This window comes from Malus domestica, chromosome 17 (assembly GCF_042453785.1).
Source record: "Malus domestica chromosome 17, GDT2T_hap1".
Taxonomy (NCBI): domain Eukaryota; kingdom Viridiplantae; phylum Streptophyta; class Magnoliopsida; order Rosales; family Rosaceae; genus Malus; species Malus domestica.
This window is the reverse complement of record NC_091677.1, coordinates 28,190,035-28,216,345: the sequence shown is the minus strand read 5'-3', so window position 1 is coordinate 28,216,345 and position 26,311 is coordinate 28,190,035. Positions and strand designations below refer to the sequence as shown.

Here is a 26,311-nt window from a genome sequence, read left to right as displayed (position 1 = left end):
CATGCTGAGCAAAGGATCTGGGCCATTAAAATTTGATCCAACGGCTACAATTATTATAACTTTTAGGTGCCCCCTGTTTGTAGTCATTGGATCAAATTTCAACAGCTTGGATCCCTTGCTCAGCAGGCTCAGTTTTATTGGGTTCGGATCGGATCCGGTTCCAGCTATCCTCTCTCCTTGTCAATATTGCTCTAATCTTGTTTTCCGTGACTCTCTCTTAGTCCTCTTCCTTCACAACCCAATTCCAATTCCCCTTCTCTGCCATGAAGAAAAAATTGCACAAAATTGCAGAAAAAACGTAGAAAAATTGCAAAGATGAAGGAAGAAGATAAGGTGTTAGAGGAAAAGAGAGAGGTTCTTGGATTTGAAATCCTAATATGTGAGGTAGGATTCTATTTGGTCTTAATTATATATACTTCTTGCTCTCAAATCCCACAAAATCCACAATTTAATGAAATACTACAAAATCTTTAATTTTTCAATACACTTGGATTTTGATGGATTTAAACAATGACTATTAAAACCTCGATTGATTACACCTAGATTTGCATCGATTCTAAAAATCCTTTAAATCCTTTGGTTGACTACACTAGGATTTTAAACTTTTTTAAAATCCTCTCAAATCCAAGTTTGACTACATCCCGTAAAGAAGTAAGGAAGTAGCCTAAGGCTCATAATAGACTATCAATAATATAGTTCAAATTCAACTTGAGCAAGAATTGAACATAAATCTTCTCATTCACAAATCAATAGTAATATAATTAAACTACGTGGCAGTTTGGCTTCAGTTTTATTTTTTCAAATGATTGGAGTTGACGTCATAAATGCCAGAAAAGAAACGGATGGCTGTCTGTTTCGGGCTGTGCGGCTTTTCTTTGTAACAAAAAGCCCTTCACAAAAGAAGCGATAGACGCAAGCTCTCAAAATATGGCCTTTCCTGCGAACCTGATGCTCCACATTCTCTCCAGATTGCCCGTCAAATCTCTGGTTCGATTCGCCTCGGTGCGGAAAGCATGGGATGCTCTGATCAGGGACTCCCATTTCATTTCTCAGCACCTCCGTCTCAACATTTCGAAAACCGGATGCCTAGTGGTAAAATATCGTTCACAAATTACTCGTAAGCATGTCATTTCTCTGCTGCTTTTAGATGGTTATGTGTTATCAGATTTGGAGATACCATCTGTGATGGATTCCAATCACTTGAAATTCGTGGGATCTTGCAATGGGTTACTTTGTTTAGCTCATGATACTTTTGCTAATCTTGGGTCGCCCATAATTTTGTGGAATCCTGCCATGGCGGAATTTAGGGTCCTCCCAGACGGTCTTATCGGTAGTGCCAATGTACATAATGCGCGGGTCTCCGGTGTTGCTCTTGGATTCGGGTACCACCCGCTTATTGATGACTATAAGTTGGTGAGGATTGTCTCTTTGTCTCGCTCGAACACACCTTGCATCCGCGCGGAGGTGTATTCGCTGAGAACGGACTGTTGGCTGGAGATTGATACGCTTTACTTCGATATTTATGAACCTTCGTGCACTGCTGTGAATGGTTTCCTTTATTGGATTGCATACGGCAGGGTTGAGTCCGAACTGATCTTATCGTTTGACATGCGTAATGAGGCGTTTGGGCAGTTACAGTTGCCGGATTTAAACGTTTTAGGAAGTCCAATGTGCAAAAAACTCGCGGCGTTGAAGGAGTCTCTTTATTTGATGGCCTATACTTTCAGTGGAAGGCAAAAGGAGTTTTATGTGTGGCAAATGGTTGAGCAGAATGCTGAGGTGTTATGGAAATTGGAATGCACAATTGGACCCCTGCTCGGAGTTGAGAGGCCGCTGGGCTGCAGTTTATATGGCGAAATATATATCGAAAGTAGCAGAGGCGAGCTGGTTTTGTATGATCCAACTACTCAGGAAACTAAAAACGTTCCAACTCGTGGCCTTCGTTTTTCTTCAGAAGTCCATTTTTATGTGGAGAGCCTAGTTTCGACTAATGGACAAGGTGAAAGTCGTACAAGAGACTAAGAAGAAGACCGCGTGGTTCTGGTTCTGCTGCTGTGTATCGGAAACATTGTCTGAAGTTGCACAAGAGGCCGATGAAGTCACTATGTAGTTTTAGTCCTCCTGTGACTCGTAATTTGAAGTTGAACAAGTGGCTAACGAAGTTATCGCATTTAGCTCGCCCCATTGCTCTACGCTGAAAACAAGGGCAGAAATGCTTGGAAAATTGCAGCACCCTTAGATACCATGTCTTCATGTTCTATGAAATGCTGAGATTTGTTTAGGTATGTTAATGTTGATGATGTTATTACCAGAGTGAGTCATACTGGTTGGGACATAAGATTTCGGATTTCTTGTTGCAGGGTGGTAGTTGATGATATTGGAATGCATTTGCTCTTAAAGCTCTTTCAATCATCTAAAAATACTTTCCAAATGAGCCTTATGGCTCCATAGCAAAGATGAACATAAAAATGCAGATGGTGCTCTACTTTAATGACGGAAAGCAATCATGCTTATTCACTCTGGTGAGGGTTCGATTCCTACCAATCCCCCTCCCTCCTAAAACTAACAATTTAAGCCGCTAACGCTATCGTTTGTCCAAAAAAATAGAAGACAGAACATAAAAGTTCAACTATGGTAAATTATTTAAAACTAAAATTCTCACTTTGTCACCCAATTATGGGGCTCCATAAGACCAAAGTAACATAATTTGGTTCTCTTTCTCTCTCTCTCTCTCTCTCTCTCTAGATTTCTCTCTCATGAATCAATATATGAAATTCACTAAATAAAAAAAAAATCAATTTGTAATATACAGAAAGGGCAATGACAGTCCTTCGTGAATGATAAAATTACAAGAATCTGGGAGGCTGCAGTTGCAAACAACACCCTCTATTTTAAAAAAAATAATCCGGACCAAAAAAGAGAAGCATTGTTGAATTTGACATCGCGACGCTCATATCCTAATTCCTAACCAACAACACTCCATATATACTAATTCCTAATACTGTTCTGATTTTTGGGCAGCAGCTGCAGAATCTCGCCGCGTGTTGATTCTTGGGCAAAGCTTGAAGAAGATAAGAGGAAACACGAGAAATGCTGAAAAGTGTGACAATCAAATATGCTTCTTGCCAAAAGCTTCACCAAGATGCATGAAGATGAACTTTTCCCGACTAAATGATAATGTCAATAGCCTATTGTACACATGAGATTGCATGAGAATTTGACAATGCGTATCAGTTCACAGAGAACCAAGCAGAGTTAAGTACATAAGTAAAAAAGGCCCCATCTAAGCAGTAGATTCATAAACGTAATAGGAGTGACGACAAACAGCCACATTTGAGCATGACAAGTTTCTCTGGTATGCATATATCCCAAAGAATTGCAAAACAGAGTATATTTGGATGATGGATTTGGCATCCCAAGCAAGCAACATACATTTAGTGTAAGTTTCAAATGATTTAAGTAATTCATGAACTTACAATTGGCTTACTTCAAAATTAGATGCATGGACTCGGTACAGCTTTCATCTGCCATCATCTTGCTCATCCATTTCCTCAAGAATAACATATTTTGCAGCATTATTTGTCATGACTGGTTCCTCCATGTCATCTTCCCTTGTATGACGTGCCTTAAGCTTATCGTATCTATAAGATAACATGCATAAATAATCATGAGTGATACTTTGCGTATTTACTATTTCTGTGTTTTACTTCATCCCACTTCCATCCAAGCAGAAACTACTTCACTACTCACTTCCTATCTTCTCATTTTCTCCCCAAATATATATCTCAACAAAACCGGAACTCACCCAACTTAATTTTTCAGCCCCTCCTGCCTATTTTTTTATTCTCTCACTTGTATTAAACAAATTGTAACGTAATGGATGATCACAATGTTCAAATGAATGCTTCACTGTTGAACATGCTACAACATAAGCAAAGAGCAAATGATTCTCCCCAACCGAAAGAGGATGACTTACTTGTACCAGTTGAATAAACTAACACCAAGAATAATTATAAAGAGTCCAGCTCCTTTCAACCTGGTAAATTCATCGTGGAAGTAAATGACTGCAACCTGCGTACGAAATATGATAGGATTAGAAATCAACACAAAATTTTGGCAGCCTCATATATGGACAAGTATGGAAGCCTGATCAGTATCAAAAGAAGACAAGAAAGCAATATGATAACACAATTTTTCAACTTCTATCCACTAAAATCCGTAGACACTCAAATCAGACCATGTGGGATTGTTCGCAAAATTTCCCATGGCATATGTCCAGCAAATCCTGAATTGTAAAGATTGTGCATAGAAAAAGTAATCTAAATGGGAATTAATTCAGGCAGCACCGCAGGTCTGCAACTAGTTCATCCTCAATTAATTTATGGTCTAAGAGATAAAGCTATAAAACATGACAACATCGTATTAAACTAAGTAGATTAATTGCGCCTCTCATCATGCAATCAGTGGCAAGATGAAGTCTTTCCTTTGTTGCCACTTGATAGTTTATTGTTCTTCAAATCACAAGGTAGGAAAGAAGAAATCAATGACCACGCGTCAACCATAGAGTCCAAACATATTCCAAGCCTTGGCTTCCAAGTTCCACACCACTCAAGACAACTAAATTCATCTCCGAAAACAAAAAGATAGGCCAGACAATTAACTGTTATTTGCGGTGGAAAGAACAATAGTGATACATGAATATAGTTCTTACTCTGATATACACAGTTCAGGCATACAGACAGTAGGACTACAACAGAATTACAAGAGTAAATAACCATGAGATTGTACAGCTTAGGACAAGTAGGCCCCGATGGTAAAACAACCTAAAATTTACATGTAGGTCTGTAGAGAACAGAACATACCAATATAGTGAGAGCCTCCTTAACAACACCTGCAATTGTTACTGTGACAGCACTGGTTACTGAGACAAGAATGAATTCTGTTAATACCTGCAGCAAAAGTACAGCTTTTTCAGACTAAACCCTGATTGATGATTTTACACACATATATGCATGTATATAACTATTCTCTTAAAAGATCGTAAAAGCACCTTTGCTACAACCGTTCGGTTATATATAAACAGCTGAGATGAAATGACTGTATCTCAACCCCTATGTGTCTCAGTCATCAATATCCAATCTAACCACTAACCAAAAAAAAAAAAAAAAAAAAAAAAAAGAATCTCTACTGAAGGACCTTAATACACGCATACTCAAGTGTTTAAAATCGAAGCAGAACTTAAACCAGGAACTAGTCAACACAAATCCTGCTAACTCCTCAGTCCTCACCTAATACCCTAATTTAAAGTCAACAACAAAAGTCTTAAGTACACAAAACATAAGAAAAACAATACATGTGTAATAAGAAAAGTTTGAATATTCTCCTACCATAAAAAAGGCAAGGGTTCCACCAAAAAGCATCAGCAACAAACTTCGACCGATATGCCCTGGATTGTCGAAGTAATTGTTTTCTCTAAGTTCATCCCACGGATCAAAGACAAGAGAGAGAATGGCAGTTAATACTGCCATCACTGGGGTCACAAAGCTCATCAAAGTAAGCGGATTTCTCAAACCTAGAACAATGGAATCAAACTACTGTAAGAGTATGTTCTGCAAACTTGCATAATTTAAATATATTGAAAAAAATAAGATAGTATGATACTGTCCCGATTCTTAAAGAAATGCTCTTATCTACATGAAATTGACACAAGGAATTGGCCTGGTGCAAATTGCATCCAACCGGACTAGATGCAGTAACACGTTTCAGACAACCCCAAGTGATGGAAAAGTTACCTTCTAACCTTTTAGTGTTAGGAAACCTAAGTACCCAAAGTATTTATATTACTAATCTAGTCAAAAGTGTATCAAGGCCTCTGATGGTTCCATGAAGTGGCATGAATCCACCACTTATGGGATAAGTTTTCAAATTAGACAATGAATTAAATCTCCAAAAAAAGTAGTTGTATGATTGATTACTATCCAATGTGTACCCCTCCTTCACTGCTATCAATTTATTAAGAATTTTTAATAAAATAGAACAGTGAAACCTGATTTTGCATAACCGTATTTTATTACAAATTTCTAATAAAATGCGATTCTTCTAAAATAGAAAGTTTCAGAAGGTCCTGAATTATTGACACTGATTTTAAATGTCTCGGTTGCTTATAGGACAGCCAGTGAAACCAGATTTTGCATAACCTCCTAAATCAGTTTCCAGTATCAAGGTACTACATTGTATCTTTGTATCTACCTTATTTTCTGACCCCTATTCCAGTGCCAAACTCTTATCTAAACCAGTCACCTATCCCAATCTCTCAACTTGGTCCAGTTCGGTCGGGGTAACATCGTTGGAAAATAAGGTGCCAGGGCGCTCAACCATGGAGGCAATCTATCTCTTACGAAGATTGATGGAAAGATATAGAGATGGGAAAAAGGATTTACACATGGTCTTTATAGATTTGGAAAAAGCGTATGATAGGGTCCCAAGAGACATTCTTTGGAGGATTTTAGAGAAGAAAGGAGTACGAGTAGCATATATCCAAGCTATAAAGGATATGTATGAAGGAGCAAAGACTGCCGTAAGAACTCATGAAGGACAAACCGAAAGCTTTCCCATAACTGTAGGATTACATCAAGGCTCATCCTTAAGTCCTTACCTTTTTGCGTTGGTAATGGATGAGTTAACAGGACATATTCAAGATGATATTCCTTGGTGTATGCTTTTCGCAGACGATATAGTGTTGATAGATGAAACTCAAGAAGGGGTAAATGCAAAGCTTAACCTTTGGAGAGAAGTGTTGGAATCTAAAGGTCTTCGCCTAAGCCGATCAAAGACAGAATATATGGAGTGCAAGTTCAGTGCAAATGGAGGCCAAAACGAGTTAGGGGTGAGGATCGGAGATCAAGAAATACCAAAGAGCGACCGTTTTCGTTACCTAGGATCTATCTTGCAAAAGAACGGAGAATTAGATGGAGATCTCAACCATAGAATACAAGCTGGATGGATGAAGTGGAAGAGTGCATCCGGCGTGTTGTGTGACCGCCGTATGCCACTGAAGCTCAAGGGAAAATTTTATAGGACGGCAATAAGGCCGGCGATGCTGTATGGCACAGAATGTTGGGCGGTGAAACATCAACACGTACACAAAATGGGTGTAGCAGAGATGAGGATGCTTCGTTGGATGTGTGGGCACACCAGAAAGGATAAGATTAGGAATGAGGATATCCGGGGTAAAGTAGGAGTAGCCGAAATTGAAGGAAAGATGAGAGAAAATCGGTTACGGTGGTTTGGACATGTTCAAAGAAGGCCTACTGACGCTCCGATTAGAAGATGCGACTATGGGACAGAGGTTCAGGGCCGAAGGGGTAGAGGAAGACCTAGGAAAACTTTGGAAGAGACTCTAAGAAAAGACTTAGAGTACTTGGATCTAACGAAGGACATGACACAGGATCGAGCACAATGGCGTTCTAAGATTCATATAGCCGATCCCACTCAGTGACTTGGATTTTCCAAGTCTCCAACCGAGAAGTTTTCCTCACTCGGGAAATTAAGGGAACACTACCCCAACCTACATGCTCCACTCAGAAAGCTTCAACATACAAGCTTCAACAAAAGAAAATTCAAAGAACTTAGCGAAGAAGGCTTTGGTGTATTTAACACAATACGTTGAAATGAAGGAAAGCTTATTTATTGATATCCCCGATAAGTTACAAATATGTACATATACATGAGTCAAAATAAACACACAAGAAGGAGCCTTCACAAAGGTTGCTTAGGAGAAGTCTCAGCAGTCGGTAGAGCCCCAGAAAGAGAAGGCACCGGAGGGGGATCATTTGGAGCCTCAGTACTGGACAGAACCCTAGAAGGAGGAGGCATCAGAGGTTGATCATTCGGAGCTTCATTACGCGGTACAGCCCCAGAAGACGAAGGCAATAAATGCCTTTGGAACAAACCCACAAATCTCTGATGATCAAGTAAAACCTGACCATCAGTTTCCTTCATCTGGTCAAGCTTCCTCTTCATGTTTGTAGCATAGTCATGTGCGAGCCGGTGCAACTGTTTATTCTCATGCTTGAGCCCTCTAATCTCCTGTTTGAGACTCATCACTTCAGCCGCCAATGATTCAACTTGGCGGGTTCGAGCAAATAGGCGTTGGGCCATATTAGACACAGAACCTGCACACTGAACACTGAGAGCCAGCGAATCCTTAACAGCTAACTCATCAGACCGTTTGGAAAGTAGTCTGTTATCTTTGGGAGTGAGAATGTTCCTGGCCACCACCGCAGCGGTCATATCATTCTTCATCACGGAATCCCCAACGGTAAGAGGACCAGTAGGGGAGACGAAGGATGGGCGCCATATGTTGTCTGGAGAAGGCGGGGCTGCCTCTTCAACAAGGTTCAAGTCAAAACGACGGTCGGAGGGGCCAGACATTTTCCAAGGTGTTGAAGAGAGAAGAGGTCGGACAAATCAAGATCTTAGAAGTGCAATAATGAAGCTTCTACTGGTGGAGATTCAAGTGTGCTTTGGAACTTAATGCCAGCCCCTATAAAAATCTGCACTCGACAGAGCTTCAGAAATCGAAGAGGCGCCTGCTCAGAAATCGAAGAGGCGTTTGCTTTCTCAAAAGCTGGGCTGCTTAGAGATCACGAGGGTTGATCTCAGAAATCGAAGAGGCGTTTGCTTTCTCAAAAGTTGGGCTGCTCAAAAACCACGAATGCCGATCTCAGAAATCGAAAAGGCGCTCGCTTTCTCAAAAGCTGGGCTCCCCAGAGACCACGAGGGCCGATCTCAGAAATCGAAGAGGCACCTACTTTTCCAGCCTTGTCAGCACCTGTCACACGCACACTCAGCTTTGCGGAAATTATGGGCATTCTGTCGAAGACTTCTGGGGAAGTAGAAAACACATGAATCTTACTGTTCAATCACCCACTTCCCACACGCAACAATAGCTCATGGGTACCACAGATAACTTTGCCAAAGTTCTCTGCCAAAGTTGAGCACGTGAAGCTTGCAGCTCCCACTACATCGCTCTGACTAAGAAGGGTAAAAGAATAGCAAAGAAACAGCACTAACAAAGTTTAGACCCATAAATTTTGAAGGTCTAGCTACCATATTATTACCCACAAGGGTAAAGGAACAGTACCACTGCTGGATAATTGGAAAGTCCCTGTGTGTCAACCTCTGTGCTTCGTGGCAAGGTAGACTAGCAAACATGCCCAATCTTTACTCACATTCGAGAAAACACTCCCAATAAGATTGCTTGCTCCAAAATCGAAGAGGCACCGTCCTCCGAATCTCGAGAGCCAGACTCCCAACATGACTACTTTCTTAAAAATCGAAGAGAGGGTAAAGGAACAGTACCATTGCTGGATAATTGGAAAGTCCCTGTGTGTCAACCTCTGTGCTTCGTGGCAAGGTAAACTAGCAAACATGCCCAACCTTTACTCACATTCGAGAAAACACTCCCAACAAGATTGCTTGCTCCAAAATCGAAGAGGCACCGCCCTCCGAATCTCGAGAGCCAGACTCCCAACATGATTACTTTCTCAAAAATCGAAGAGACTGCTCCCCGAATCTTCGAGAGCCAGACCCCCAACATGATTGCTTTCTCAAAAATCGATGAGGCATCGTTCTCCGAATCAATCGAAGAGGCGCTCGCTTTCTCAAAAGATGGGCTGCTCAGAGACCACGAGGGCCGATCTCAGAAATCGAAGAGGCACCTACTTTTCTAGTCTTGTCAGCACCTGTCACACGCACACTCAGCTTTGCGGAAATTATGGGCATTCTGTCGAAGACTTCTGGTGAAGTAGAAAGCACATGAATCTTACTGTTCAATCACCCACTTCCCACACGCAACAATAGCTCATGGGTATCACAGATAACTTTGCCAAAGTTCTCTGCCAAAGTTGAGCACGTGAAGCTTGCAGCTCCCACTACATCGCTCTGACTAAGAAAGGTAAAAGAATAGCAAAGAAACAGCACTAACAAAGTTTAGACACATAAATTTTGAAGGTCTAGCTACCATATTATTACCCACAAGGGTAAAGGAACAGTACCACTGCTGGATAATTGGAAAGTCCCTGTGTGTCAACCTCTGTGCTTCGTGGCAAGGTAGACTAGCAAACATGCCCAACCTTTACTCACATTCGAGAAAACACTCCCAACAAGATTGCTTGCTCCAAAATCGAAGAGGCACCATCCTCCGAATCTCGAGAGCCAGACTCCCAACATGACTACTTTCTCAAAAGCGAAGAGAGGGTAAAGGAACAGTACCATTGCTGGATAATTGGAAAGTCCCTGTGTGTCAACCTTTGTGCTTCGTGGCAAGGTAGACTAGCAAACATGCCCAACCTTTACTCACATTCGAGACAAAACTCCCAACAGGATTGCTTGCTCCAAAATCGAAGAGGCACCGCCCTCCGAATCTCGAGAGCCAGACTCCCAACATGATTACTTCCTCAAAAATCGAAGAGACACTGCTCTCCGAATCTCGAGAGCCAGACCCCCAGCATGATTGCTTTCTCAAAAATCGAAGAGGCATCGTTCTCCGAATCTCGAGAGCCAGATACCACAGACCACTTTTTCAAAGTGCTCTGACAGAGTTAAAACATGTGAAACTGGCAGCTCCCACTACCGTGCTATGACCAAGCAGGGTAAAGGAATAGCATTACTACTTGTTGTTATGGAGACTCCTATATATGTCGACCTCCATCCCCAACGGACAGGCAGACCTACAAAAATGCTCAACCCTTCATCATATCTGAGAGGGCACTCCCAACGAAGCCTTTCGAAATATTCAGCTTTCTTTCCCCCCGATAATACCTCTGCAAACAAGCTATACTAGAGCAAGAATATCTCATATCATCAGGGTTAAAAGCAAGAGTATCCCATATCATGCTTTTTCCCTGTCTTTTCCTTTGGCCTTGTTTTTACCTGCAAGACAAGGAGAAAGAGAGCAATCAGTCAGCACTTGGAATCAAGCTTCCAGCCAGGAACTGACTGCCTGGAACCCCTTACCTGATTACTTACCTGGCATTGCTCTCAAGTACTCATCTTCAACATCTTATGTTTCCAGGGAAGATTCCGCATCTGCTTGAGGAACAGATAGGGCAAGTGCGAAGGATACAAGGAAGCATGTGGAGACAAGCGTAACAGCACACGTGCCGATACATCCATTACTCTGTCAAAAGCAAAAGTATCCCATATCAGCAGGATGGAACGTACTCTAGATTTGATGGACTTGTTTTGACCCTCAAATTCTTCAGTCGGCCTTATACTCTGGAGGAAACCAGAAAACCCTCCAGCTCAGTTCAAGAATAAGCCTGTGGAAAGTTACTTCTTCAAAAGCAAAAGTATCTCATATCATCTCTTCTCATTTTTCTTCTCTTTATCCTTCATGCTGCTGCAAGATGGGGAGAAGGTGAACAATCAGTCGGAGCTCTGATTGCTTACCTTGTCTGTCACCTCTTTCAGCAGACCCCCTAGCTCGGCGACTTGGGGGACTCCTACTACATGGTTTGTATCGCGCTTGACCAAGCCTGAAACTACAAGTAAGCTTCAAGTGAAATTGATACATTACCTTGTGCATCTCCACCAGTTAAAGATACCACCCCTGGATGGAGGAAGAGTACTTCCAGAGAAGATGCCACATCTACCTATGAGACAGATAAGGCAAGTCAAGACGATACCACACTCCGATACTTAGAAGTTTCGTGATTACGAGATCATTCTCCCACAATATTTCCTAATGTCATTCGTACTAAATCATTCACTTGTACTCACTAAAGGAGAGCTTGAACCTATGTACTTGTGTAAACCCTTCACAATTAATGAGAACTCTTCTATTCCGTGGACGTAGCCAATCTGGGTGAACCACGTACATCTTGTGTTTGCTTTCCTATCTCTATCCATTTATATACTTATCCACACTAATGACCGGAGCAATCTAGCGAAGATCACAAAAAGCGACCGTTTTCGCTACCTAGGATCTATCTTGCAAGAGAACGGAGAATTAGATGGAGATCTCAACCATAGAATACGAGCTGGATGGATGAAGTGTAAGAGTGCATCCGGCGTGTTGTGTGACCGTCGTAGGCCACTGAAGCTCAAGGGAAAATTTTATAGGACGGCAATAAGGCCAGCGATGTTGTATGGCAAAGAATGTTGGGCGGTGAAGCATCAACACGTACACAAAATGGGTGTAGCGGAGATGAGGATGCTTCGTGGGATGTGTGGGCACACGAGAAAGGATAAGATTGGGAATGAGGATATCCGAGGTAAAGTAGGAGTAGCCGAAATTGTAGGAAAGATGAGAGAAAATCAGCTCCGGTGATTTGGACATGTGCAAAGAAGGCCGACTGACGCTCCGGTTCGAAGATGTGACTACGGGACAGAGGTTCAGGGCCGAAGGGGTAGAGGAAGACCTAGGAAAACTTTGGAAGAGACTCTAAGAAAAGACTTAGAGTACTTGGATCTAACGGAGGACATGACACAAAACCGAGCGCAATGGCGTTCTAGGATTCATATAGCCGACCCCACTTAGTGGGAAAAGGCTTTGTTGTTGTTGTTGTTGTTGTTGTAATGTAGTGAAAACATTTTCGAACACTAAATTAAAGTCACACAGAAAACAAACTCAACAAGTTCGTCTTCTTTTATTACGATATTAGTAATATCTCAGAATCACTATAAACTACAGCTATTGGATAGAATGTGAATATCGTTAGATTAAAAAATAAAAATGGCACCATAAACTACATATATTTAGGACATAATCATGACACCATCGAACTACTTGAGGACTTATAATTATAGGCAGCAAGCATGCAAAGCCAAATGCACAATGGTTGGGGAAAATTTTTAATACACCAACACAATCTCATAGTATATAATATGAAAATATAATAAAATCTCACTGCATAGAATGTTATTGCTTTTGTATGCATTGGCGTTCTTATTTCAAAGAATGATTAGAATTTACAAATCAAATTATTTGTTTAAATTATTAGAAGATGGAAAAGTCTTGTACTTGCCAACTACGACAAATTACTTAATAAGTTGCAACTCTAGCAGGGACTGACCACATTGACATGTTATTTACATTACTCGTAATGATGTCACCATAGCGGCAACTGATGACCCTATAAAAGGAGCACGATCGCTTTTGCAGACAACAGTGCAAATTATAATAAATGAAAAATTGCAAAAATGTTGAGATTGCAATAACATCAAATAGCACTTACCAAAATCTTCTTTCTTTATTTCGATTTTGGGAAAACGTTCACAATTGTTGTGCATAACAAAGCAACCAATAAAAATATGTAAGAGCATGTAATTATTAAAACTGAAAAATGGTAGAAAACCAGAGGCATATAGAAAACATACCTGCAAAAGAATTTGAGTCATGCACCAACGGAAGCCGGACATTACAGCAGCAAGCATGACAAAAATGAATCCCCAAAAGTCAAATTCTGTCTCTTTTGCAACTGCACAATATTCAATATGGAAAGATATGAAAATATTAACATTGGAAGTATCATAAATGCTTAAGTTTGCCCCGAATTTTTTTCTTAAGAACCTAATTAAAGCAAGGGCTAGTCGCATAAAAAACAACAACAATGCTAAGGGATTAAATTGAGGTTTCAGTTGAGATATTTTAAACACCAAAGTACCTTTATATGTTCAAATACTTAGTGATCAATCTTCACTAAAACAACCCATAAGTTTCAAAAAGCTCCTATAAGTTCCTCGTATGTGATCACAAAGAGATCTTAAGATATGGAACCTGACGAAGGCCTTGGTTATTCCCGTAAATAATGGCCAAATCCAACAATAACAAGACTTTACGACAGATTTAAATTTAACAAAGAGATGGCAGGAAAGCCTAATGATAAGTTCATGAAAATTAGAAGTATAAAATGTCCTGTTCAACTTTCTTTCAAGCAAACAAAATTTTATTGAAAAGATTGATGAGAGAGAATGAAACAGAGATCAATGAAAGGAGAAGCAAGAAAGAAAAGGGCAGGAAGGGAAAGAATCTTTCATCGTGAGAATAGAAAGATAAAAATTTATAAAATGAAAAGAAAATAAGTGAATATTGAAATAAACTATATGCTCAAGCTTGTTACCTGTTAATAGTATTCCGAGGGAGATAATTAATATGATCCCCGAAAGTCTAACGCTTGGTGACTCCAATCTTTGAAGCAGAGAATTTGCGGTGCACATCAGGACAAGAGTCGCAATCAGTGAGAAAATGAAGGTGGCGAAAACCAAACAATAAGCACTAACTTAGAGGGTTACTAGACGACAATGTGTAACACCCATTCTCAAATTTACTACTTAATTAAGGTAATATTTAAGAGGCCACATAGATTCTTAGGGATGGAGTCAAAGTAAATAAAGCTTACAAATACAAAATGGGAGACTAGATTCTTAGGGGATGAATTCAAAGTAAATAATGCTCATAAATATAAAATTGGGGCCGTAACCTAAAGATTGACTTTAAGCATGCAAGAATCACTTAAATGAATAACTTTCATTATTCTATATCTTAGATTGGTCCACTTGCAGTAGATAAAGAGATGTTTAATTCATTTATGGGAGGAAAGCCATGCAAGGCTGGAAAACAAGAAAGGAGAGATTATTTATTTAGTTTTCTTTTTAGTCATGTCTCGAGGCTTGGGGTGTGACACAATGACATGCATGATATAATTCATAGTTCACTTCAACACTAATATTGACCCAGAATACATTTATTACTATAGTATAAAAAATGAGGGAGAAGAAGTGCTTCAGACACCAAAAGGGATACAAGAAGAGCACTGGATTACATAAATAGCACAGACTGGATAGCATTCAGGTATGGATATTTATGCACATGATTAGGGAAACTGGGTACAGAACTCTACAGGCAAGAAATTTACCTGAAAGCAAAAGCAAATAGGAGGAGAAATATAGGAGCAGCGGATTTACACTGCAAAAGTAAAAGGGAAGTCAGTGGTTGACTGATAAAAATTGAAAAATGATAGTATGTGAATGTGCAGAGAAGGTAACCAACCATTGTGGCAAACGTGACAGATATAAAAACAAGGGATGCGTTGCTTAGATTAACATCCATTGCTGTTCCAATAGCCGTGGGTACAACTGTGAAAGGCAAAGTCCATCTGTAGCATTAGTTGATAGAAAAGTTAATTTACTAAATAACAAAAAAGTAGGAAGTATATGACCACAAACTTATATGAATGGAAGGATATTTTGTAAACACTAACATCAGACAGTAAACGATATTGTCTATGGATTTTTTTTTATAAAATGTATGAAAAATTAAATGCCACGCAAAGAATTCTGATTTTGACGTAAAACTTTAGCAACTGTATTTCCTTTTACAAAAATTCTAATTTGCGACAATAATAAAAGAGCTGATAAATGAAATTAATTCATCACTGATGCAAGTAAAAGTCGCAAGTATTACACTTTATCCAAATCTAAACAACAACCCGATTTCTAAACTATGAAAAAAATGCAAAATCAGCTCCAGTGGGGAAGCAGAAAAAGCAAAGAATGTCATCTGCAATTTAATTTAAGAAAATAAAAATTTCACGCTTCTCTACTTAATAAAGAAACTCAACCATTTGATGTTATAGGACACACACATATGTATCTATCTGTACATAAGCATGAATGCTCTTAATATTAGAGATTATATCTACTACATATAATTTCAAGTTTCTCAAAGTTATTCTGATCCTGTCATTTGATATCTAGCAAGATTATAGAGTCACCACAGGGACACAACCCAGGTACACAAAAAGGGTTCCTTAAAAGAATAAAAAAATGGCATGGACCTAAAACGTAGACGTAGAGTCTGATTCATATAACTTAAAGATTGTTATGAACACAGTAGCAAAGGAAATATATTTACGAATGAGAAGGAAGATTATCCACAGGTCATCCTTCTTATTTCAGACAATATGGTATAAATTTCACATTTTGCAATCTCCTTGCCGGCCACAATTATTAGAGTTATAGATGGTATAGTATATGTTGGTACCATATTATATTGGGCCTCGTTACTTGGGCTTCCAGACATTGAGCCCATGATTTATGTAAAGGGGGAGGAGCCCTTAGTCTATAAAAGGGCCTCCTCACCCTCACAATCCTCAGGTCTCATCCTCACATACAGAAGTCACAAGACTCACAAACAGAGAAACTCTCTCAAACTCTCTCTTTCTCTGGGGACTCCCCTCACACTTGTAATCCATACATTCATACGAGAAATACAATCAACATCAGTGTGGACGTAGCCCAAACATTGGGGTGAACCACGATACATTTTTATGTTCTTGTGCGTTTGTGTGATTCACGGCCGGATTTACGTTGGTCCAAGATCCTCCGGATTTTGTGTATCAACATTTGGCGCCGTCTGTGGGAAACGACACGAAAAGCTATGTCGGTTCTCTTTTCATTTTTTTCATCTCACCACCGTGAAACCTCACCATAACCTCCACAGTGAATCTGAGTAACCCAAGAACCCAACACCTACACAGTGAGTCGCGGGAGAAGATCATGTCTCGCACGTGCGCTCAGTGTGGGAACAACGGCCACAACTCCCGCACTTGCACGGATGCCAGCGACGGAGTCGATGGTGGCACGACCGCCTCTGCTGAAAATGGTATCATGCTTTTTGATCCGGCCTTCCTATATTTTCACTGGAAAAGCCGCCCGCACTATCAAACTTTCTCTCCACTTTCTATCGGCATTTCAATTCCCATCCATGACGACGTAGTTGGAATCCAATACTCAAAAGACCACAACGTCATGGACTTCTCTCCCCTGGAGGATGCGGGTGTTGTTGTCCCTTCTCTCAAAAGTAACGGACGCCACACGCTGTGCTGACGGCACTATCAATCGCCGTCTCATGAACATACTTGACTTCAAGTCCTCAACCACTCATGCCGCTCCCGTCAGAGGAGTCACCTCATCCGACGTCACTTCGCCTCCCCACTCTGAGACTTGGACCTCCGTCTCCATCATCCCTCAATCCCTCTCTCCCCCCTCTTCTCTTGTCGAAGCCTAACCCTAATTCTATCCCAAACTTCCCAGTGATTAATAGCTGAATTCGAATTCTTCATGGGCTGCATTTAGCTTCAGAAACTCAAGCTTGGAGGTCGGCAATGGAGGATCCCTCGACGGAGATGGAGATTGGGACCTCCCCAGAGTCGTTCGGGAAGTTCTTGGACTCGCAGAGGGAGCTTTTCCACAGCCAAATCAATCAGCTCCAGAGAATCGTCGGCACTCAATGCAAACTCACCGGTGTCAATCCTCTCTCCCAAGAGATGGCAGCTGGTGCTCTTTCAATTAAGATTGATGGTCCAATTGCAGGAAAAAGACCTAGGGATTTGCTAAATCCAAAGGCTATAAAGTATATGCAATATGTTTTTTCGATTAAAGATGCGATTAGTAAGAAGGAATCTCGGGAGCTCAATGCTCTATTTGGCATTACAGTCACACACAGAGCCAAATGTAGTCACACACAGAGCCAAATGTACGAACCCCACCCTGTGGTCCACCGCAGAAGTAAGGACATGGGTGACATGAGCTTTCCTCTGCGAGAGCACATGGGTGACACTGCAAAAGCAAGGAATAAAGGGAGCAGACCATAATTTCGTCAAAAAATAGAGATAAGAACTTTATTATCAGGCAAAATGGCTTTTGTCGACCACCAAGGAAGATCCCACTCCATTGTCTAAAATGATAAGTTTTCTTATAATAATCCTATTATTAATTCTATCATTATTCCGTCTATCATTATGTTTTGATCATTTATTTAATATTTTATTGTTATTATATTATGATATTTGTTAACATGTTGCCTAGTGACATATATTTAACCCAAGTACATGTGCAATATTTATTCATGGCCTAGAATATTATGATTGCCTTTAAACTATGTCACTTATACAACATGTGATTTAACACACGACTGAATAAATTATTTATTCATAGAAGGCACATGGTACAATATTTTGCCTTGACAAACTTTGTCAATTTGATTTATTCATTATACGTTCGTACTTATACTGTCATTTATTGTCTGAAGAAATGGAAGCCGTGTTCAAGGATGCTTGGATCAACTGCGAAAGTTGATGTTGAGGAAGAAGACAAAGGCCTCTTTCTTCTTACCTCACTTTCAGATTCGTACGAGAACCTTGTGAAACTTTACTGCATGTGCTACAGGTGCTAGGCCGGGTTGTAGCAAGTTTGTGGTGGAAGACTTCGAATATGCCCTCTAGGTACTCAAAAGCAACACTTCTCCTGGTGATGTTTAGTCTCAAGTGTTGCAGGAGTTTTGCATCAAGTGGAGCTATAGGATTCACAGGTGATGAGATGGTCCTGAAGGAGGAGAAGTGTGGGGAATTTTGTCTGGCTCGATGGGTTGTTGCTGGAAACGGGCGCGTTGACGAGTTTCCAGGTTGCAGACAATGAAGAGGAGGAAAACCTGTTGGAAGAGACGAGGGTGTGTCGAGATCCTGTCTGAAGCTAAATGGTGAATTTTAGCTTGCAGCAACTGCACATGCATTGGCAATGACTGAATCGGAACAGGACCAACGAGGTTGATTCAGGGTGTGTATGCTAGTACGTAAGGCCAATAAGCTTTGGTGATAGGTGCAAGGATTTTTGCATGGTGTATTCGTCAAGGTGGAGATTGTTGTGTTTGGCTCATACATTTGTGAGTAATTATGAGGCATGTGTTGACAACAATTGAAGACATGGTGACTACCACAAGCAAAGTGGACAACAAGCCAAATGTCTTTCGGCTAATAAACTAAACAAAGAAAAGTTTGGTAGACATCATCATGAGTAAAGACACAATGATGATGCTTATAAGAAAATAGAAAAATGTGGTTACTTTTGCTTTAATGATTATGTAGAAATTATGATGTTGGGGAAGAAAGTTTAAATTACAAGAAATAAAGACACTGAGAAATTTACGAGGTTCGGCAACAACATGCCTACGTCCCCGGAGAGATATTGCTCTTCACTATGAATAACAGTACAAGTACACATGAGTTAAATCGACATAACCCAATCCCAAATCCCTTGTACACCCACTCATAGAATTTTCCCAAGAGCCTCACTCTACCCCAAGAGTTTTTTCACCAGAGACCTTTCACTCTAGCTCTCTTGATTTCTCTCACCCGTGCCCATGGTAGAGCCAAATGCTCTTACCATCTCCTTGGATGCTTCCCTAATGCAAGCCTTCTCCCTCGGCAAGCACTCTCAATATAAGGCCACTCACATTTTCTTCCCCAACATCATAATTTCTGCATAATACCCACTCATAGAATTTTCCTAAGAGCCTCACTCTACCCCAAGAGTTCTTTCACTAGAGACCATTCACTCTAGCTCTCTTGATTTCTCTCACCCGTGCCCATGGTAGAGCCAAATGCTCTCACCATCTCCTTGGATGCTTCCCTGATGCAAGCCTTCTCCCTCAGCAAGCACTCTCAATATAAGGCCACTCACATTTTCTTCCCCAACATCATAATTTATGCATAATCATTAAAGCAAAAGCAACCACCTTTTTCTATTTTCTTACAAGCATCATCATTGTGTCATTACTCATGATGATGTCCACCAAACTTTTCTTTGTTTAGTTTACTAGCCGAAAGGCATTTGGCTTGTTGTCCACTTTGCTTGTGGTAGTCACCATGTCTTCAATTGTTGTCAACACATGACTCATAATTACTCACAAATGTATGAGCCAAACACAACAATCTCCACCTTGGCGAATACACCATGCAAAAATCCTTGCACCCATTACCAAAGCTCATTTGCCTTACGTACCAGCATGCACACCCTGAATCAACCCCGTTGGTCCTGTTTCGATTCAGTCACTGCCAGTGCATGTGCAGCTTCTGCAAGCTAAAATTCACCATTTAGCTTCAAACAGGATCTCGACACACCCTCGTCTCCTCCAACAGGTTTTCCTCCTCTTCATTGTCTGCAACCTGGAAACTCATCAGCGCACCCGTTTTCAGCAACAACCCATCGAGCCAGACAAAATTCCCCACACTTCTCCTCCTTCAGGACCATCTCATCACATGTGAATCCCATAGCTCCACCTGCTGCAAAACCCCTGTAACACTTGAGACTAAACATCACCAGGAGAAGTATTGCTTCCGAGTACCTAGAGGGCATACTCGAAGTCTTCCACCACAAACTTGCTACAACCCGGCCTAGCACCTGTAGCACTGTGGACCCTTGCCTCCGGAACCGGACCTGAACATGTTGTCTCTCTCAGATCCTCTTTCCAATTTTCTTCCACGATTCCAACCTTGAATAACTTAAGCAGTCTTGTGCCCACCATCATCCATGGTCTCCTTTGTGTATCATTCCACACCAAAGAAGCTTGCACCTGCTCCAAACTTACTGTATCTTTCCATGCAATAAAGTACATGGATTGGATTTGAAGTCTCCAGCCAAAAACCTCTCTTGACTGAAGACTTGGGGGACTACTGTTGGTATCATATTATATTGGACCTCGTTACTTGGACTTCCAGACATTGAGCCCATGATTTATGTAAAAGGGGAGGAGCCCTTAGTCTATAAAAGGGCTTCCTCACCCTCACAATCCTCAGGTCTCATCCTCACATACAGAAGCCACAAGGCTCACAAACAGAGAAACTCTCTCAAACTCTCTCTTTCTCTTGGGGACTCCCCCTCACACTTGTAATCCATACATTCATACAGAGAAATACAATCAACATCAGTATGGACGTAGCCCAAATATTGGGGTGAACCACGATACATCTTTGTGTTCTTATGCGTTTGTGTGATTTACAACCGGATTTACGTTGGTCCAAGATCCTCCGGATTTTGTGCATCAACATGATGTGCTTTGTAATGTTTTTGACAGTGAGCATGTGATAAAATCATTACATAATGTAAATGGTGTAGTGGATGTACAGACTTTTACCACATTTTATGATAATGATCACTGTGATATCACATGTAAAGGAACGATTATATTATTTAACTAATATGTCATCATGTTAATAGATAATAATAAAGTAATAAAATAATAAAATAAAATAAACAAGAATCTTATCTCCTTTCTCATGGCTTTTTCAGAAAATGGGCATGGGGTTCGAAGCTTTCCTGACATATTGGGTCAGAGGTGATGACCGTTGTTGCTTTTATTGTTGCTTACCCGACATGTGAGCAGATCCGTCTCACATGACTGCACCACAAATCCCTTCTCCCCTCTCGGCTTTCCTCCACCTTCAGACATCTTTTTTCTTTTTATATTATTTTCCACCCTTTTTCGCTTTCTACTTTTGCTTCTTCTTCGGCTTCAGTAACGGAACAGCTTCTTTCTCGGTCATAGCCTCCTCCGCAGGCGGAGCATTAGCCACCACGACAACTTCCTCGCTGGGTGGTGTTTCTGGCGCAACTGCAACCTCAGGCTTCTGGCTGAATCTCAGGTGGTGTTCTTTTCCCGACAATTCCCAACTTGGTCGCTTCTTCTTTAGCAATGGAAAATGCAAAAAGGCACCCGAATGTGACGATCGCAAGCACGATCAGAGATCCGCCAGCTTTCCAAGAGCCAGCCATGGCGTGTGCTTGACTACGAAAGCTCTGTGCGCTTTCTCTCTGTGTCGGAGATTGAAGTGCAAAGAAGGATGGCTTCTGGTGGCCTCTCAGGCGATTTTGGAGGAGTCCTTGGTGTTTACGTCGATGAGGGGTGCGGAGCCTTGGGAGGAGCAGGCTGCAACGGAGGAAGAAGTTGAAGTCCCTCAACAAAGGCGCCAAAGTCTTCTCTGATGGTTTTCTTCAGCTTCCTTGTCATCAAGAGAATTCCAGCCAAACCTAAACCCAGCAAAACCCACAGATTGGCGGCCTGAGACGCCATGAATGTGTTTTTCTTTGAGATTCTTCGTTCGAACCCTCCGGAATTGCCAAACCGACAAGTTAGGGATTTAGAGAGAGAGACAGAGAGAGAAGGACTGAGTCGAGAAGTGGGTCAGGGACGAGTTGGCATCCACGGAAAGCCAGGATTTTGGGTCCCTGAGAGTACTGGAATTCTCTTGTGATTCCAGGAAATGTTGCGGGTCGTACATCCTCCTCCTCTCCCAAATTGCTTTCTTTTTGGGTTTTGCAGTGATTGTGCAGGTGTTTGGTTTTTGGGTTTCTGCAGATTCACGTTGGTGAGATAAAAAAATGAAAAGAGAACCGACGTAATTTTTTTGTGTCGTTTCCCACAAACGGCGCCAACTGTTGATGCACACAACCGGAAGGTCTTGGAACAACGTAAATCCGACCGTGAATCATGCAAACGCCCAAGAACACAAAATGTATCGTGGTTCACCCCAATGTTTGGGCTACGTCCACACTGATGTTGATTATGTATGTATGTATGGATTATAATAGATCGGCAAGGGAGCTCTCTGTGGATGCAACCCTTGCCATTTTGCTCTCTGTTTGGCTGAGAGGGTATTGAGGGTTGAGTCTGAGACTCTTTCTTTCTCTCTGGATGTGAGGAGATGAATCTGAGTATTGTGAGGGTGAGGAAGCCCTTTTATAGACTAAATGCTCCTCCCCTTTTACATAAATCATGGGCTCAATGTCTGGAAGCCTAAATAACGAGGCCCAATATAATATGGTACCAACAGTATAAATTTTACATTTTGCACAACAAGATACCACTTGAATCTTCAAAAGAAGATGAGAGATAAAAATATTTTGGGGGTAACCTAATCCACAATAATTGTTCCTATTTATAAGAAAAAATTAAAATATCGATCCTGACAAACAATAAAACATGGAAACTCCAAACCAACCAGCATCTGAACTAAAAGCTGAAAGCACTAAGTTATTCGGCAAAGAACTTTCTCACTTTATCAAATTGGCATAACAAAGCACAAGGAATATGACTTTACCTTTCACGAAGTAATCTCTCCATGACATAACAACACCAGTTTGGAATCTATTAGACCAATACCATGTGATTGCCTTCGACAAAACAGCTTGCATTGTGAAATGAACTGTATTCATCATAAAGGGAGCAGGAAACTTCCCCAAATGATCTCCTAACAGACTTTTATTGTACCTAAACAAACCATAGAACAATAAAAGCCATATAAAAACTTTACATCAGTAAGTAAATTGAATATTTGATTAACTATATACATATGATGAAAAATAGAGAAGAGAGGTAACTTACAAGGTCAACATCAGGCTGAAAGTGTACCATACAAGTACAAAGAACAATGTCTTCAACACATTTGGAAGAGTTATAGGGTTCTCTGAATTGGACGGTAATGCTTTATGGTTATGCATAGAATTGCAGCTATCTACACCCTGTACCTCCCTTGCAGACCCATTCTCGATATCAAAGGGCAGATACTCCTCGTTTCCATTCCCACCAACCTGGTTAGAAGCATCATCCATGGTATCACCACCGTTCAAGTGCATATTTCTCTTCTGAGATTTTGTACTGAGGTATCTGTCCTTATCTAAAATACTGTTTTCTAGCTCACCCTGTTGGAGCTTGGGCAATTCAAAGTCAGACTCTTCTTCTGCAGTAGCATCCAGACGATCAAAATGCACTGTCCCATCTTCATCGCACCAGCGAGAGAATGACGGCTCCCTGCAAAGACCTGACACTTGGGTCCCACTCTGAGCGTAGTTGGCTTCCGTGTACTCAACCCTTTCTGTGGTCAAATCACTCTCTACCATCTCCTATCAAGATCTAAATTAGAGCCATCTATACCCTCCAAAACAGTCCAATCTACCAAATTGCCTATTAATATGGATGGTTTTTGTAAAATCAGTCCGAAGCATTGTTGCACACCAGATTATCTAGCGCATAGATGAAATCATTCTGAGCACGAGTTTCTTGGCCTAAATTCAAGACTCCTCTGAAGCTCCTCTAAAATTTCCAACAAATAACATCAAGTAATAGCAATAAAACTCTCAAGCAGGTGCTCCACTACGCTTGGACAAATCTGAAGACTCCTCCAGCAGTTCCTATAGAGATTAAAATTTCCATCAACAAGAAGCGAAAAATGTCCAATATCGGTAAACTGAAATCAACAAGACCAACTGGGCAGGAACGAAAATTCTGAAGGAAAACAACGAAACAAAAATAACCCACTGCTCGGTACATAAATGTATTAGTTGAGCTCTTCTAAGTTTTCCCGTGAAAATTTTGGGTCGATCGTACAATTTCTTAGCAACCAAACAGAGGGTTGAACCCAATGAAATAAATGGCATTAAGCATTACAGATTGAGAGCAGGTACCAAACCCAAGAACCTAATTTTGGGTCTGTTCCTTTAAAGCATTGAGATCAAATTAAACACGAATGGAATGCATAAATGGATACACTCATCAGATTACAATCACGACCCACAAACTCCAACGCTACAATCTTTAGCTTAATCTATCAGACTACATATAAATATACAGATTGGATATGAAATCTCAGCGTTAGAAATTGAAAGCGAGAGGAGCATTGAACTGACCTCGAATGTTCCGTGTTTGCCAGAGGGAGAGATGTACAGAGCTGAGAAGGAGGAGAGAGAGAGATGTATAGAGCTGAGAAGGAGGAGAGAGAGAGAGATCCAAACTGGAATTTGTTTGGTTACCAAAGTTTGGTAATCTGTTTTAATTAAACTTGATGTGAGATTAATTGGTATTTGTTGTTTGTGGGTGCAAAGTCTGATGATGCACTCATGTTTGCCTTAATTTGTCACAAAAGCGTTTTTAATTTTAATATATTAAAGTAACATTTTTTTGTTATTAATATAGTATTTTATTTTCCGTAAAAAATTAGTATTGTTGTGAAATTGAAGATATTTGTGCAATAGAATATAAAGTAAATAAGACACAATATTTATAAAGTTTCAGTAAGTGTGTCTACATCCTCGGACAACAGTAATACTTTCTTTCATTTTTTGAAATAATAATAGTACAAAATTAATTTTCATTATTTTTCTTTCTATCCCTCTGCATTTCCTTATGTTTTTCTTTCCTTCCCTTATCGAATGTTCTCCTCTCTTGCTTGGATGATTGTTTTATGGGCAAAGTATTTTTCAACCTAACAAACTTATCAATACACTGTTTTCGACAATTTTGTAAAGGGTCAGACTTAGTTGCTCACGTTCACACCATTTGCAACAAGTATTTTGTTTTTATTTTGAGCTTGGAAAGTTTATATTTTTGGTAGGATTTTGCTTATTAGGTGGGTTTTTTTTTTGTTTTTTTGTTGGGCATGCATGAATTGAAAATTGAAATCTTTGAATTGTAGGTCAATGACTTGGAGCCTTATTAAATTATTAATATTGCTTTATTTCTAAGATAAAATTTGTACCCGTTTAATAGTTTGGTGGCCGCGGATGTAATTTTGACCAAACTTTGAGGCTTGTTTGGAAATGTATTTAAAATTACTGAAAACGCTTTTAATAAAAATACTTTTAGAACCAATTCTTAACAAAAAGCCAAGTGAATTATGGAAAAATGTTTTATTAGTTCATGCAAGAAGCAAGAAACACATAACTAGTGTTTTTTCTGGAATCCAAAAATATTTTCTTTAAAAATGCTTTCATTTATTTTAAAACCAGTTCCAAACAAGCTCTTTGTTGTTTAACAAAAACTTTTTTCGAAACAGCTGTTTACAAAATTTATCTACTAATAAAAAATACATTAGGATTTGGCGAACTTTTTTTTTATAACGAGATTTTTACATAAATGATTGGAGATATATCTTGATATTAAATTGGCAATTACGAGATTTAAACTTAAGACATCTCACTTAAAATGAAAAAGAACTATTATATTGTAGTACTAAGTGGTAGAATTCAAAATTTTGTTTGTGCATAATTAGTTTTAAAAAATTAATTTAGATATTTGTGTATATATTATTATATTGCATATTTTTATGTTATGAATTGTAATTGGAAAGAAAGAAATAGGTCACCAATCAACATGTATGATGGTATTGATGCGAAACTAACTTGTAAATGAAAAAGTGATGGGAAACGGTTAGCATTCAAAAGTTCGGTACGAAATTGAAAAGTGTGTTTCAAGTAAAGCCCAATCCTCACAAACACAAAGACTTTATTCTTCGTCATTGCACAGGAGAAAGTGGTATTAAAAATTTGAGGGGGCGTTTGTTTGCCTTCACTAAGTGGGATTGGACTGGACTGGATTAGCTGTTAGTCTAATACTGTGTTTGTTCCATGCTGGGACTAACATTAATGACACTAAAAGGGACTAGCATGGACAAAACCCTTCACTAAGAGGTATTAG

General features: G+C 40.1%; 2 protein-coding genes across 6 annotated transcripts; one reads left to right on the top strand and one right to left on the bottom strand.

The window, feature by feature from the left end:
- Window positions 1-838: 838 nt before the first annotated feature.
- LOC103405537 (F-box/kelch-repeat protein At3g06240-like) lies at window positions 839-2,399 on the top strand. Its single transcript, XM_008344550.4, has one exon. It carries the CDS (start codon window positions 928-930, stop codon window positions 2,020-2,022), a length of 1,095 nt encoding a protein of 364 aa, XP_008342772.3. The 5' UTR covers window positions 839-927; the 3' UTR covers window positions 2,023-2,399.
- Window positions 2,400-2,757: 358 nt separating this feature from the next.
- LOC103417319 (probable sugar phosphate/phosphate translocator At1g06470) lies at window positions 2,758-24,690 on the bottom strand. 5 transcript variants are annotated; one of them, XM_029096709.2, is made up of 13 exons: window positions 24,526-24,673; window positions 23,225-24,030; window positions 22,941-23,110; window positions 15,056-15,141; window positions 14,922-14,971; window positions 14,127-14,194; window positions 13,384-13,484; window positions 13,242-13,254; window positions 5,388-5,572; window positions 4,863-4,949; window positions 3,977-4,071; window positions 3,477-3,641; window positions 2,758-3,188 (listed from the first exon to the last, which is right to left on the bottom strand). In XM_029096709.2, exons 2-12 carry the CDS (start codon window positions 23,737-23,739, stop codon window positions 3,521-3,523), a joined length of 1,491 nt encoding a protein of 496 aa, XP_028952542.2. In that variant the 5' UTR covers window positions 23,740-24,030; window positions 24,526-24,673; the 3' UTR covers window positions 2,758-3,188; window positions 3,477-3,520. The 5 variants fall into 5 exon arrangements, with proteins under 5 accessions (XP_028952542.2, XP_070672730.1, XP_070672732.1 ...); XM_070816629.1 differs by lacking the exon at window positions 13,242-13,254 and having other exon boundaries at window positions 5,388-5,591; window positions 24,526-24,690; XM_070816631.1 differs by lacking the exon at window positions 13,242-13,254 and having other exon boundaries at window positions 2,758-3,061; window positions 5,388-5,591.
- Between the last annotated feature and the right edge of the window lie 1,621 nt (window positions 24,691-26,311).